We start from the raw sequence: 13,996 nt of genomic DNA on the forward strand, positions 1-13,996 counted from the left end.
CCACTCTGCATCACTCTACCATACTCCACTCCGCCACTCCACTCTACGTAAATCCACTCCACTCTATGCTACTCTACACAACCCAACTCTACTAAATGCCACTCTACGCCGCTCAAGCCTCTCCATTCTGCGCTACGCCACTACACTCTACTCTGTGTCACTCTCCTCTACACTACAAAACTAACTTGTAGCCATGCTGCTGTACAACATGCCTAAAAGGTATTAGCAAAGCCAGTCGCTCAGTGGCGTAACCTTAGCCCCCAAAGTGCAGACGGCCCCTGAAATCCATGGGACCCCCTCCAGCACTGTGCAAGGACGGTGGGACCCTGGACTGAGAGTTTCTGACCAGGTCCAGAGCACGGGGGCGGGGCACTGCATGTACTTTGCAGGGGGCCTCCTCAAGTTTTATTACGCCACTACTATAGCTTTCACATAGGTGAGACCTATTGGCTTTGCCAATGCTTGTTAAAAATTAATTGCGGACTCTCAGTAAGAGACGTTTTTAGAGGCTGATCACAACTCCCAAACATGCGGAATAGCGGAGCAGAGTCCCTGCTCGCTGGGAGGTGTCGAGCCTCGCCCTGCTGTGGTCAACGCAAAACCGGAAAATTACAGGCCAAGGAACATGACTCAGAAAGTGCAGAGACCACCATCTGGAGAAGCCCCGCTGCCTGCTGGGAGAGAGAGGGCTGCAGAGTTGGCAGTTACGGAAAGCTGATGAAAGGGTTCGCTTGTACTCTGTAAACTCACTCTCAGGACCGTGACATCAAGGACTGCGCCATCATAACTGGAGATCGCGAGAGCCCTGAAGAGCACGTCTATCCCAATTACTCGTATCCACAACACAACCACATACACTAAGCATAGAACAGCACAAGATATAACACAAACCTGACAAGAACACCATAGTCAAAACGTTTCTGTAATAAGACATCACCAAAGGACCTAATCACAAAAAAATACGAAAATGTGCCCTCCCAGCCTTTCTCAAGGGCGGACTGGGGAAGCAGCCCTATGAAAAATGTTCAAACTAACTCTGCTGCCTTCCTCTCTTCTTTCTATCTCTCTCTGCCCATTTCCTCTCCCCTCTCTATCCTCCCTCTACGATCTCTCTCTGCCTCTCTCCTCTTTCTTCTTTCTCTCTTTCGGTTCCTCTCTGGAAGCTTCTCTGTCCCTACTGCAATTATACTCTGGGGTCAGGGAGGGGGGTCTTAGAGAGGCAGCTAGAGGACTTAGGTTTGAAAATCATCCTACAATGTCTCCAGCACGAATATATGACGTTACATCGCAGTCTTCACACCGCGATACGTTTACAACGCAGGCATTACAACACAAGTCGTTACAACGACTAGCGCTGGAGGACGCTGGACTTAGGAATAGTACGATTTACTATTCCAACTCTAGCCTACGTAACAGTAGGGAAGGTGTTGGAATAGTAAATCATACCATTCCTTAGTGTATAGCGCCATCCAGCGCAAGCCGTTGTAACGACTTGCATTGTAATGCCTGCGTTGTAAACGTATTGTGGTGTGAAGACCGCGATGTAACGGATGTCTCCCCTCCAGCACCCACCTTCCACAAGGGCGTAGCTTGGTTAGTGAGATTAGGGGGTGTGAGCTTCAGATTTCCCAACAATCACGCTGGCACATGCTAAATTGCATTCTACACCAAGAGGGGCTTAAAGGGGAATGGAAAGGGAGAGGAATGTGGCATGATAGGGGCACTAAGTGAGAGAAAACATATTATTTTGTGAAATTACCAACATTTTAAGTCAATTCAAACAGAGAGAGGTAGAGAGTATGTGTAAAAATTCCTGGTGACAGACGTCTCACCATAACCAACCGAAAGCACCTGTACCCAACCATTCATCACCAAATACATTTATTAGGGGTGTGTGACAGCCCAAACTCCCCGTCCCCCCCAAAGCTATGCCCTGGCCTTTCAATATACCCCACTTCCCTGTGGGAAATGCCCAATGGAATAAAAGACCCATCTGACCCTTTACAGATGCATATTACTACATATCTGGAATTCACAAACCTGTCCCAGGTTAGGCCTGGAAACTTGAGACAGTTGCAAGTTTTCAAGCCTATTTATTCCATGGAAACATAAGCAAATTTGCACTTGTGAATATGCAGAAGCATTTTCAAATGTGCAATTGTATATACTACTATGTGCAATCATGTGTGCAAGGACACATCATTTTTAACACCTTTTTCCACAAAGAAAACATGTTTATCAGTGTAGAAATACCATTCTGTAGACACTTAGCAATGTTGGGGGTGATCCCTTCCCACTCCCACCCTAGAATTGGATTTATTGCAGGAGTAAGTCTCTGATCATTTTCAGGGTGGGAATGGATTGGTTGGATGTTCCCAAGCTTTTCAAGGCACACCCTTCACTCCCACCTCACTTTGCACACTCTGCGGAGGAGGAATTTCTGCTCCTCAATGCTATGCGGTCGTGAGGTTTTATAAGGCATAAGTAAATGGGTTTAAGAGTGCAAGGTCACTTTTTATGAATATCTTGCACATGTAAATCAGGCCATTTCAGAGTGTAAGTGAGACTTACATGCGCAGATGGCTTTAAGAATCTGTCCCAATGTGTTCTTTAGTTATCACAACAGGGAGGAAGACAAGGTGTGAATCTATGTAGCTTGTTTTCATTCATTCACTATTTCATTCAACACTGCTTCCCTAAGGACACCTAAGAATGCTTCTCAATTCCCGCGTCACCCATTTCTTGTTCCCTAGAACATTTAAAAAGAAGTAAAAAGAAGCACAACCACATTGCCACTTACCATTGTCTGACACCGAAGAGCACAGCCAGGCCTCAGTGTTGTTGTCGTAAAGGCAGTCATACCAGAGATTCAACGTTTCATCCTCCGATAAGACCCACCATGACTACGGAGAGGAAACAAGAGAGTGCAGAAACATCTTAGTAAGGCAACCTTGAGATGCTGCTAAAGTTCATCAACTTCAGCCCAAATGATTTTGAGGGCCAACTCATGTGTCCTTTCCCACAGAACCCATAATTTCAACCAGGAGCTTACACCAGCCCACCAGGAGCTTACACCAGCCCATCAGGAGTCCATCCTGGCCTTCACCCGGCTGCCAGTGCTTGAAAGAGTCAACCAAGCGGCAAACCCAACCTTGTGTGCTACATCCTATCATCTCCCTCCAGTGGGCCAAGAAATCACCCCTTATTTGGATGACAATACTAGCACATCCATGGGAACCTCCTTGTTCACCCTCAACCATGCACATAAGAGTCATCACCTGAACGCTAACAGGCCTTCCAGGAGTCAGAGAAACCCATCAGGAGCACCACAGATAGCCTTGGGGTGGGGTGGGGAGGGGCGGGGGGTCACAATCCAAGGAGACCGTTACAAGATCCCTGTCCCATGGTGTCAGCTTCCCCATTGCAAGTCAGTCCCCACCTCCTTTCAGGAATCAGTAGCTTTCAATGGCTTGCATTTGAAGTCACAAGCCACTGATACATGGCATTGCGCATCACAAATAGTAGGGGGTGCCCTTTTTTCGCCCCTACTGATTGTGATTTGAAATGAGTCATTAAACCCTTTTTGCAATTCACAAAGGCTTTCCCAAATCGCACAATGTGTTTATTATGTGAAAAAAAACTAAATTTTCCAGTAGCTAGTCACAGGGTTTGTGTCTGCAAAATGTTTTTGCACATCAGACCAAAACAGCTGTCATGTCCTCAAAATCCGATTCGAATTTTGAAACACACACAGACAGCCTACATTGTTAAGAACAACTGGAGAATCCTCTACGTTACCAATTCCCAAAGATGTAAATTAGCTGCTAATTAGAGCCAGGGTTAAGGTTAAAGACTGTCTCTGGCCCAAAATATATTTTCTGGGGACTAAGGGCATTTTGTCTTTCTAATATATATATTGGGAAATGCTTTGGGGAAATTATTTCAATGAAAGTATTAACATAGTCGAAATATTCAGCAATATTTTCTTTCTCTGCACAGAGAATTCGAATCCATCCATCTGTTGCCAAATCTCCCTCTAGTCTGCACCAGGCTTTTTCACCCAAATCTAAACCTACTAAGAATTTCTATTCCTAATTGTCTTTTCAGTTTATCCCAAAATCTGGACACTGCACAGTGCTTAATAAGAGCTAGGATCCATGATATTTCTCAGGAGATCAGTTCCCTTGCACCACCTGCAGTCCCTGGCAGCACAACCAGATGTCAGTACCAACGCCATCTACTACTGAAAAGACTCCATTAGACCATTTGAGCTACAACAGGTGATCCAATGCTGGCATATATTTTTGACAGTCCCCCACAAGTAAATGAAAAGATAATACCAGGGCGCCTCCCGAAGCTGGTTGGGCACCTGCTATGCTGGGACCACTGGTATTGTCTTTTAATTGTAATCATTAATTGAATTTCTAAGCATGCTGCTAGTCTTTTCTTTTAAAAATAGACTGACCGCGCCACCATGCGGTGAACTGTCATAAATATTTGCCAATGTTCAGAAATAAGAGCCGGTGTTGACCACTGGCAAACACACCTCAAATTAAGCGCTGACACTGGGGATATCATCTATCATTTGAAAAGGGGTTTCAACCCATCTCATTAAGTGGACAAGTGAGATGTCTGACAGATGGGTCAGTGAGTTAATCTTCCGTAGCGTGCAGGTAATAGTTTTTAAAACCAGCATGGCCATCTCAACTCTTCATATTTCTGAGGTTTAAGTGAGTAAATTAAATTGGGTAGTAAATGTGGGGTCAACCAAACATGCCATTAACACGCAAGCTTTACCACGCTTGCCTTTACCACGCATATGCTTTACCAAGCATATTCTTTTATCACACATGCCTTTACAACGATTTTCGTTGTAGAGGTGGTAAAGGTACATGCGTGGTAAAGGTAGTCAACACTATAGGCTAGGAGTGAATGGTTGGGAGGTGTTGCAGACACTTGGAGGAATTTCCTGCAAGGACAAGATTCCAACAGACTGTGCAGGGTTGCTCTAGATAAGATGAATGGGAAGGACCGGGATGCAGCTTGGTGAGAAATTTTCCGGTCAGGGCAGGGGTCGGTGAAGTTTTTGGGGATGTGGGCCGGGCTTTAGGGCCTAGGGCGGGGGGCTGGGGTGTTTTTAGTGCTGGGAGGCCAGTTTAAAGGCTGAGGACTTGGAGCATGTTTTCAGAACTGGGAGCCGTGTTTAAGGGTTCAGGGCAGGTGGCGGGATGGTTTTCGGGGCTGGGTGAGAGGGGAGGAGTGTTGTATAGGGCTCAGGTGTGGGACGGGCTGTGGCAGGTGCTAGCGGTTACAACGTGGGTCTCGTAACCACACGTAACCTTTACCACGTAAATGCCTTTACCAACCATGCCTTTACAATGAAATTCTTTGTAAAGGCATATGCGTGGAGAAGGTAACACATAGTAATGGTACAACTGCATAGTAAAAACATGCGTGGTACATCATACAACCACTTAAAAGTTATGATATTGAGCACTCTATAGGAAAACAAGTTATAATTAATTTGTCTTTTCCATAATGGCTCAGTTCTTTTAACAAAACCCACAGAACGGCTTGAGGGATTTCTGCTCATACCGCATTCTGTGGCGTGGGTCCTCTTTCCCTTGACGGTCTGCCCTTGTCCTGTTGAAATATAGAGTGACCAAAGAATGACATCCCTCCTTTCTGGACCACAGGTGGGTGTGAAGGGACCAAACCATGACAATGGCCAGAAAATATTGATAATTTTCTTATCTTTTGGTCCCTGTAGCAGATTGTGGATGTATCTCTTTGGCTAATTGATTGACGATTTGGCCAGTGCAAGTGATAAACGCCCCTGGTAGCCACTAGCGAGATGCATAGACCATCTCTGGTGATGCATCGCGCCTTATGGTTTACAACAGATGTTTTCTGTTCAGCCGCTGGCTTACCTTGTCTAGCGTCGCTACCAAAAGAAGCACCAGAATGATGATGTGAAGGGCCGTAACGCCAAAGAGGAGAAAACTCATTGTCCAAACAGCTGTGGGTAACGATCTACAGAAAATATTACATCAGAGAAGATCCATCAGTTATAGATATATATATTGCTGAATTCCATCACTGCAAACCACTGTTTCAATAATTTACAATAAATGTTTAAAATATATTTTTAGATAATTCATCAATTACAAACCAGAAAAGAACTTGGTGCTTGCATAGTACTAAAAATACATAATACACTAATACATTCATACAATGATCATGAATATATTTCTACTGCTATGGTGTGGAATATGCAGAGTACTCCTTAGAGCAGGGTTCTTCTAACTGGGGGGGTGGTATGGGGGGCCTCAGTTGTTCCCAGGGGGGCTCTAGTCTCTGGCAAAAAGAAGCACTATGCTCTGTAATGGGCCATCACTAACATCTTTTGGGGCACATGCATCAAGCATTTTTGCCTTCGTAAATGGCCCGTTTGTGAACACAAAAAATGCTTTCCAGATGCAGCCAACCCTATTTCGCGATTCGGTAACCTGTTAACAAATTGCAAAATAGGTTTGGGATTCGCTTTTAGTAAGGGGCGTGTTTAGGGCGTCTCTTCCTAATACCGAATCGCTTCAGTATGTAGCAATGTTTTGTGACCGAAATGCGGTCGCAAAACATTCACATTATACCACCTATTTTAAGTAGCCCAAGGGACCCTTTCCCCTTTGTAAATTTTTTGTAAAAGCATACTGCCTGCTCTTACAAAATGAAAGGTAAACTTTTAATTTTCTTTATGTAAAGCATCCCGTTTTCCTTTAAGGTATATGGTCTGCTTTACAAAAAAAAGATTGCTTTATTTGAAAGCAATTACGGACATTGTGGTCTGCTGACCCCAGCAGGCCACCATCCCTGTGATTTTTGCGATTCCTAGGGGTCGCAAATTGTGACCTACCTGATTAATATTCATGAGGTAGGTCAATTGCGATCCCCTAGGAATCGCAGAAAGTGTTCAGAACACTTTCATACATTCCATTTTGCGATTTCCTAATTGCGAATCGCAAGGATTTGCAATTAGAAAATCGCAAAACCGGGGCCTTCATGCATCTGGCCCTTTGTCAACTATATCCAAGGTAGAAGTATGTGTCAAAAGGTAATGGACTCCAAATATTCTTAAAATCCCCCAGCCACACACTGTGGATACTTTTAATAGATACAATTTAGTAGAATAATTGAAAAAAATGAAGAGGGCCCCCGATTTAATTTTTTCTCTGTGTGGGGCAGCATTAAAATGTTTGAAGACTACTGCCTTAGAGTGTGCTATACAAATATAAGAATTAATCCATCACAATATTATACATCCAAACATATTCAGGGTGTAAATGTTTATTGCAAGACAAGTGTTATGGAATGCCCAAGGGCTGTTAGCAGCCTTTAATTCTTACACACTTGTGTTTTAAATTAAACCTTTTGTGTGTACAGATTAGTATGCCAAAGAGTACTCTATTTTTCTATTGACTTTGTTTTTATACCTAACTCCATCGATCCTCATTTTCATTACCCATGATCTTATTGATCTTCCTCGCAAACATTAAAGGGGAGCTACATCCCACAAATCTGTATGTGACTGTAAGACACTCTCTCTATCATGCTTAACAAGACACTTTGAGGAGGCACAGGGGATCCCAAAGGTGTCCTCATTTTTTTTAAACCCAGCTTTTGTGTTTTTGGCAAAACTGAAACATAATTTATATCGATCCTCAAAATCTGTAAATTTGAATATCTTTGCATGTTGTCTAAAATATCCTTCAATCTAGCCGTTTAAAGATGGCGGCTAGAATTTAGAAGACAGGGTGATGAGATAGCAGTCCTATGGGTAGATCATAAACAGGTGTGTCCACTTGGCTAAAAAAAACTGAAATCATCCAGAAAGAGGCAAGAGAGGTGCAGAAAGAGGCAAGAGAACTGCAGAAAGAGGAAGAACAGTGCAGCAAGTGGAAGAGAGGTACAGAAAGAGGCAAGAGAAGTGCAGAAAGAGGAAGAAAGGCGCAGAAAGAAGCAAGAGAGGTGCAGAAAGAAGCCAGAGAAGTAGAGAAAGAAAGCTGCAGAAAAAAGCAAGAGAAATGCAGAAAGAGGCAAGAGAGGCACAGAAAGAAGAAAGAGAGGTGTAGAAAGAAACCATAGAGGTGCAGAAAAGAGGTGTAAAAGAGCTACAGAAAGAAGCAAGAGAGGTGCAGAACGGAGCAAGAGAGGTGCAGAACGAAGCAAGAGATATGCAGAAAGGAGCAAGAGGTGTAGAAAGAGGCAAGGAGGGTGCAGAAAGAGGCAAGAGAGGTGCAGAAAGACATAAGAGAGGTACAGAAAGAAGCAAGAGAGGTGCAGAAAGAAGAAAGTGAGGTACAGAAAGAAGCAAGAGAGGTACAGAAAGAGGCAAGAGAGGTGCAGAAAGAGGAGAAAATGTGAAGAAAGAGGCAAGAGAGGTGGGTGCAGAAAGAGGCAAGAGAAGTGATGAAAGAGGCAAGAGGGGTGCAGAAAAAAGCAGAGAAGTGCAGAAAGAAGCAAGAGAGGTGCAGAAGGAGGCTAGAGAGGTACAGAAAGAGGGGAAAATGTGAAGAAAGAGGCAAGAGAGGTGGGTGCAGAAAGAGGCAAGAGAAGTGATGAAAGAGGCAAGAGGGGTGCAGAAAAAAGCAGAGAAGTGCAGAAAGAAGCAAGAGAGGTACATAAAGAGGTGAGAGGTGCAGAAAGAAGCAAGAGAACTGCAGAAAGAGCAAGAAAGGTACAGAAAGAGGCAATACAAGTGCAGAAAAGGGCAAGAGAAGTACAGGAAATGGCAAGAGAAGTGCAGAAAGATGCAAGAGAGGTGAAGAAGGAGGCAAGAGAAGTGCAGAAAGAGGAAGAAAGGTGCAGAAAGAAGTAAGATAAATACAGAAAGAGGCAAGAGAGGCACAGAAAGAAGCAAGAGTGGTTTGCATACCATTAGTACCAATTTAACACCCACATATAGCAATAATTAACATGTGACCATTCCAGCTTTACAAAGGGCCTTCCCCCACACTATAACACGTGTTGCTGCATTTTTGGTTACATTTGAGCCTTTTGAGCTAGAAACAAGGTTTTTTTGTTCAAATCTGCAGATTATGCTGCAGATGATGGATTATGTGGCAAATGCAGAAAATGTATAACTATGTGAAAATCAGTGCTGCCGAACAGGCGCATAATTCCAGTGGCCCTGCTCATACCTCTGACTTGGTCCAGAAGTGCTCCTCTGTGTTGCATTTTTTTTTGTGTCTTATCGAGTTTATAGTTTAGTTTCTATGGAAACGAGGAAGGCTAAACCTGAGGTTACAACTTCACAGCACAGACTACCATACCACATAATTACTCTCCATAACACATAATCTCACTTTACATAATTCCTATACACTAAATACCCCATACTTTCTAACCACATAATTTCACTGCACAGCTACCACATAATTCCGCTACACACTTCATACATCCACTCCCCAAAAAATTAGTAAAAAAGTTTACATTTACAACACCAATAGGTCTAACTCTCTCAAATGCGTGACCTATTGCATTGCAAATGCTTGTTTAACTATTAGTCGCGCTTCCAGAGTGGTGGAGAAAGGGGGCTGGGCCACCGACCAGCGCACAGGATTCCTCTGCGTAGGACTTACAGGAGGCACCAAGAGGGCTTCTTAGCCCCCAAAGTCCCTCAGGAGTAAAGTGGACTTCCTCCCCAGCCAGTAGTGTGCCAGGAGTGGGGTTTGCAGAGTGGTGGACAAATAGTGTGTGGCCTCCAAAGACCTCTTAGCAATCCCACTGTGTAGGATTTACTGGAGGTAACAGGAGGGGTAGTTCACCCCCCAGGACCTCCTTGGTGGCCAACTACCCCTCCTATTACCTCCAGCAAGTCCCACACAGCAAGATTGCTAAGTTCTGATAGCAGGCCATTCTCCCTCTCTCCACCACTCTGAAAATTACCCTACCTGTTACCTCCAGTAATCCCTACACAGTGGCATTGCTGAGAGGTGGTCGCAGGCCACACCACCATTCTCCACAACTCTGCAAACGCGCCTCCTGGCATGCTCTTGGTTCGGGGCCCCTAGAGGGTCTCTGGGGGCTAACTAGCCCTCCTGTTACCTCCAGAAATCCCCTCACAGCTGGATTGCTGAGAGGTAGTCAGAGGCCATGCCCCCTTTTTACACCACTCTGTAATTGCGCCTCCTGGGGCACTGCTGCTTGGGGGGTGAAGTTCACTTTAGTCCTGAGGTCCTCAGGACACAAGGGGACCTCATCACCCCATTACCAGTGCGCCAAGAGGTGTGTTTTCTGAGTGGTGTAAAAAGGGGCATGGCCTCCTACCACCTCTCAGCAATCCCACTCTGTGGGGCTTACTGGAGGTACCTGGCCATCTAGTTGGCCCCTAAGGACCCTCAGTAGTGACCGGGACTTGATTCACCAGCCAAGATCTCGCCAGGAGGCACGTTTGCAGAGTAGAGGTGAAAGGGGGTGGGGCTTCCATAGATTTGCCAGTTCCTCTATTTATTTATTTTTATTTAGGAAAGGGAGCTGTGTGCCCCCCTTCCCTTGGCGCTTTTAGGCCCCGGGGACCCCATCTCCCAGGGACCAACCAATTTTTTTTATTATTAAATAGAAAGGGAGGGGGCTGTGTTGCCTCCCTCCATAGGCTGATTTAGACCCAGGGGACTCCATCCCCCAAGGCCTGGCCATTTTTCTTTTTTTAAAGGGAGGTGGGCTGAGCGGCTCCCCCTCCACAGGCCATTTTTGGCCCTGGGTACCCCATCCTCTGGGGCTTGGCCATTTTTATAAACATTTATATCATTTTAACGGAGGGGAGCCGTGCCACCCCCTCCCCAGGCGATTTGAGCCCAGGGGACTTCATCTCCCGGGGCCCAGTTATTCCATTTTTCGTTTTTAAAGGGAGCGGGAACCTGCCTGCTCCCCGCCTCCTGCGTGAGTGGGCATTTCTCTTGACAGTTTTCCTGCTCTCGTTTCCATTAAGTGAAGCAGAAGTTTGCTATGGCATGGCAGGAGCAGTGCTCCCGCCATGCCATTGCAAACTGCAATGTCCCGGGGGTGGGCACCCTGGTAAATTGCTGGTGCCGCCCTAGGTGGTGGCGATCCCCAGGGCCACTCAGGAGTCCTGGAGGGTGCTGCAAGGACCCCAACCCATCTTTGTAATAGCCCTGGGGAGGTGGTGGTCCTCGGGCCGGGGGGCTGCAACGCCCCCACATTTAATTGATCTGTGCCCCTGGGAGGTGATGGTCCCCCAGGGCAGTGTGGGGGTGCTTGCTCCCGCATATAAATGAGTATCACCTCGGGGAGGTGGTGGTCACCAGGGAAGCAGGGGCTCCCACACAATAATTTCCATTGTCCCCGGGACCTGGCCCACCTGGAAGCTTAGAAGAAATAAAGCTCAGGAGACCGCAATTCTTTTTTTTTTAAAGGTTTTTTCTGGTCCTCGAGGTCCCTGTGGGACCCCCTGAGCAGGCCTAGGGGGTCAGGGTGTTTCTATCCTTCCCTCTTTTCTTGTTTTTTCTTGTTTTTCTTGTGACTTGGTTCAACAGAGTCACAAGATGACTGCCAACACTTCTTGGTTTGAAGTGTTGGCAGCCAATCAGATCTCAGGCTCAAGATCGGGAGGGTTCAAGGACCCTCTGTGGCTACAGTTGTATATCTGAGAAATCTTTACATTTCTCAGGAACTACTAAATGGATTCACACCATTTAACAAAAATAATGCTTTTGGAACCTTTTTGCTAAATGTGGTGTAATTCCGTTCAGCAGTTCGGGCTGTAGCCTTTTCTAAATTTTCCTATGGAAATTAACATGGAGAAAACGTGTTTTGGGACCCACTTTTTTTCTTGGCCCCTGCTTGATGATTCACCCCAAAACTTTTAAGACAGGAGCTGACCTGAGCGCCCCATTAGTTTAGAAAAGTTCACAAAGATTTGGCGCCAAAGATATTGGCAAAAGAAAAAGCGCTTTTCCTCTGGGGACTATGGAAACTAGGTCCTAACTATAACTACCTACTGTCGTCAGTGACGTCATTTGAGATGTCAGTGATGTCATTGACCATGTCATGAGTGATGTAATATGTGAGGTCATAAGCAGTGCATTGCAGGGGCATTAGTTATAGTTAGCTCAGGTAGCTATAACTACTGAATTTCTCTGGTTTTGCATGAGTGAAATTGCAACCTAACTATAACGTCCCTTTAACCATTGTTTTTCTCAGTGAATTTCTAAGGATTTTTAAATGCTATTTCCTAACTATAATGTCCCTGTAACCATTGTTGTTTTTCAGTGAATTTCTAAGATCTTTTAAATGTTAATTCCTAACTATAACGTCCCTGTAACCTTTGTTTTTTTCAGTGAACTTCTAAGGTTTTCAAAAATGTTACTTCATAACTATAGCGTCCTTGTATTTGTTTTTCTATAATTAGTTTACATATGCATGGTGTACCACTTATTGTTGTATTTGTCATCTATCTATTTAAAAAGTACATTTATCATCTTATTTTCAAGATATTTTTGGTTTTCGCAATGACGTCGTGAGTCCCGAGGACACAAAGCAAAAAACGCTTATATAGACATCTTTTACATAAAGTTTGAGTCTAGCTTTTTAGTAAGACATTAATTTAACTTTTCCCTTTGTATTCATTTGTCAAAAAACAACATTCGAAATGCGTTTTCCTTGTTCTTGGCGACACCGGAATTAGCGATGGCATTGGCAGTCGCGAAGACCGTGTGTTTTTTGCCAAAGTGTTAAACACATATATAGACATGTTTTGCATAAAGTTTGAGTCAAGCTGTTTAGTAAGATATTCATTTACATTTCTCCTTTATATTCATTTGTTGAAAAAAAACTACATTTAATATGTATTTTTTATCTTGTTTGTGGCGACACCGGAGGATGTGATGATGTCAGTAGTCGCAAATACAAATGACAAATTGTAAAACACACATATATATTTTTTTTTACATACATTTTGAATCTAGCTGTTTAGTAACATATTGGTTTAACTTTATTTTAACAACGCATTTGTAAGAAACAGTTTTAAAAATTAACTTTCCTCAACAGTACTCGCAAATAGCAGATAACTACTAAATAAACCATCTTTAAAACTGATTTTCTGTTTTCGCGATGATGCCGCAATGTTATCACCGCAAAATGACAAACCAAAAGCACACATTCATTAGCCACCGCCACATACAAAATTTATAACTGCAAAGTAAATTATAACCAACACACTAAACACATTACTATCTAAAAGACTCTATATTAGCATGTATTACTTCCTTAATATCTCTGTAACACTGTATATAACTCTTTCAGTGGAATCTGTGACTGCATGCATCACTGTATCGGTAAGTCTCTCATTCACTGTATAAGTATTTCAGTGGATCTGTGAGATGGTGCATCAGTCTATCAATGGTTCTGTAACTAACTGCCTGACTGTCTCAATGCATCTATGAGTAGCTGCATCAATGTCTCAAGGGGTTTGTGATTGGTTACATGAGTCTCTCAGTCAATCTGTGAGTAGCTGCATGACTGTCTTTTTGCATTTGTAAGTAAGTATATGACTGTCTGACTGTATCTAGGGGTGGATACATGAGTGTCTACATGGGTGTGGGAGTGGGTCTGTGAGTGAGTGCATGAGTCTCTCAGTGGGTCAATGACTGGGAGCGTGAGTGTCTGAGTGGTTCTGTGAGTGGGTGCATAGGTCTCTGAGTGGGACTGTGAGTGGGTGTATGAGTGTCTCAATGGGTCTGTGAGTGACAGCATAAGTCTATGAGTGGGTGAGTGAATGGGTGCATGCATGAGTGTCTGAGTGGGTCTGTGACTGGGTGGGCAAGTGTCTGGGTGGATTTATGAGTGGATGTGTGAGACTTTGAGTGGGTGAGTGAGTGGGTGTATGTATATCTGAGTGAGCCTGTGAGTGGGTGTGTGAGTCTCTGAGAATATGGATGAGTGACTGAATGTGTAAGACTCTAAGAGGGTCTGTGACTGA

At 44.3% G+C, this 13,996-nt stretch overlaps 1 protein-coding gene across 1 annotated transcript in view; it reads right to left on the reverse strand.

Moving 5' to 3' along the window:
- Positions 1 to 13,996, reverse strand: part of EMP3 (epithelial membrane protein 3 (MAM blood group)) — a 107,764-nt gene that overhangs the window by 18,091 nt on the left and 75,677 nt on the right. Inside the window, exons 2-3 of the mRNA XM_085616475.1 lie at positions 5,931 to 6,033; positions 2,801 to 2,903 (exon numbers count right to left, since the gene is read on the reverse strand). Of these exons, the coding sequence (XP_085472601.1) occupies positions 2,801 to 2,903; positions 5,931 to 6,008 (181 nt within the window). The 5' untranslated portion in view covers positions 6,009 to 6,033. The remainder of the gene's footprint in view (positions 1 to 2,800; positions 2,904 to 5,930; positions 6,034 to 13,996) is intronic.

Source organism: Triturus cristatus, chromosome 7 (genome assembly GCF_964204655.1).
Source record: "Triturus cristatus chromosome 7, aTriCri1.1, whole genome shotgun sequence".
Classification (NCBI taxonomy): domain Eukaryota; kingdom Metazoa; phylum Chordata; class Amphibia; order Caudata; family Salamandridae; genus Triturus; species Triturus cristatus.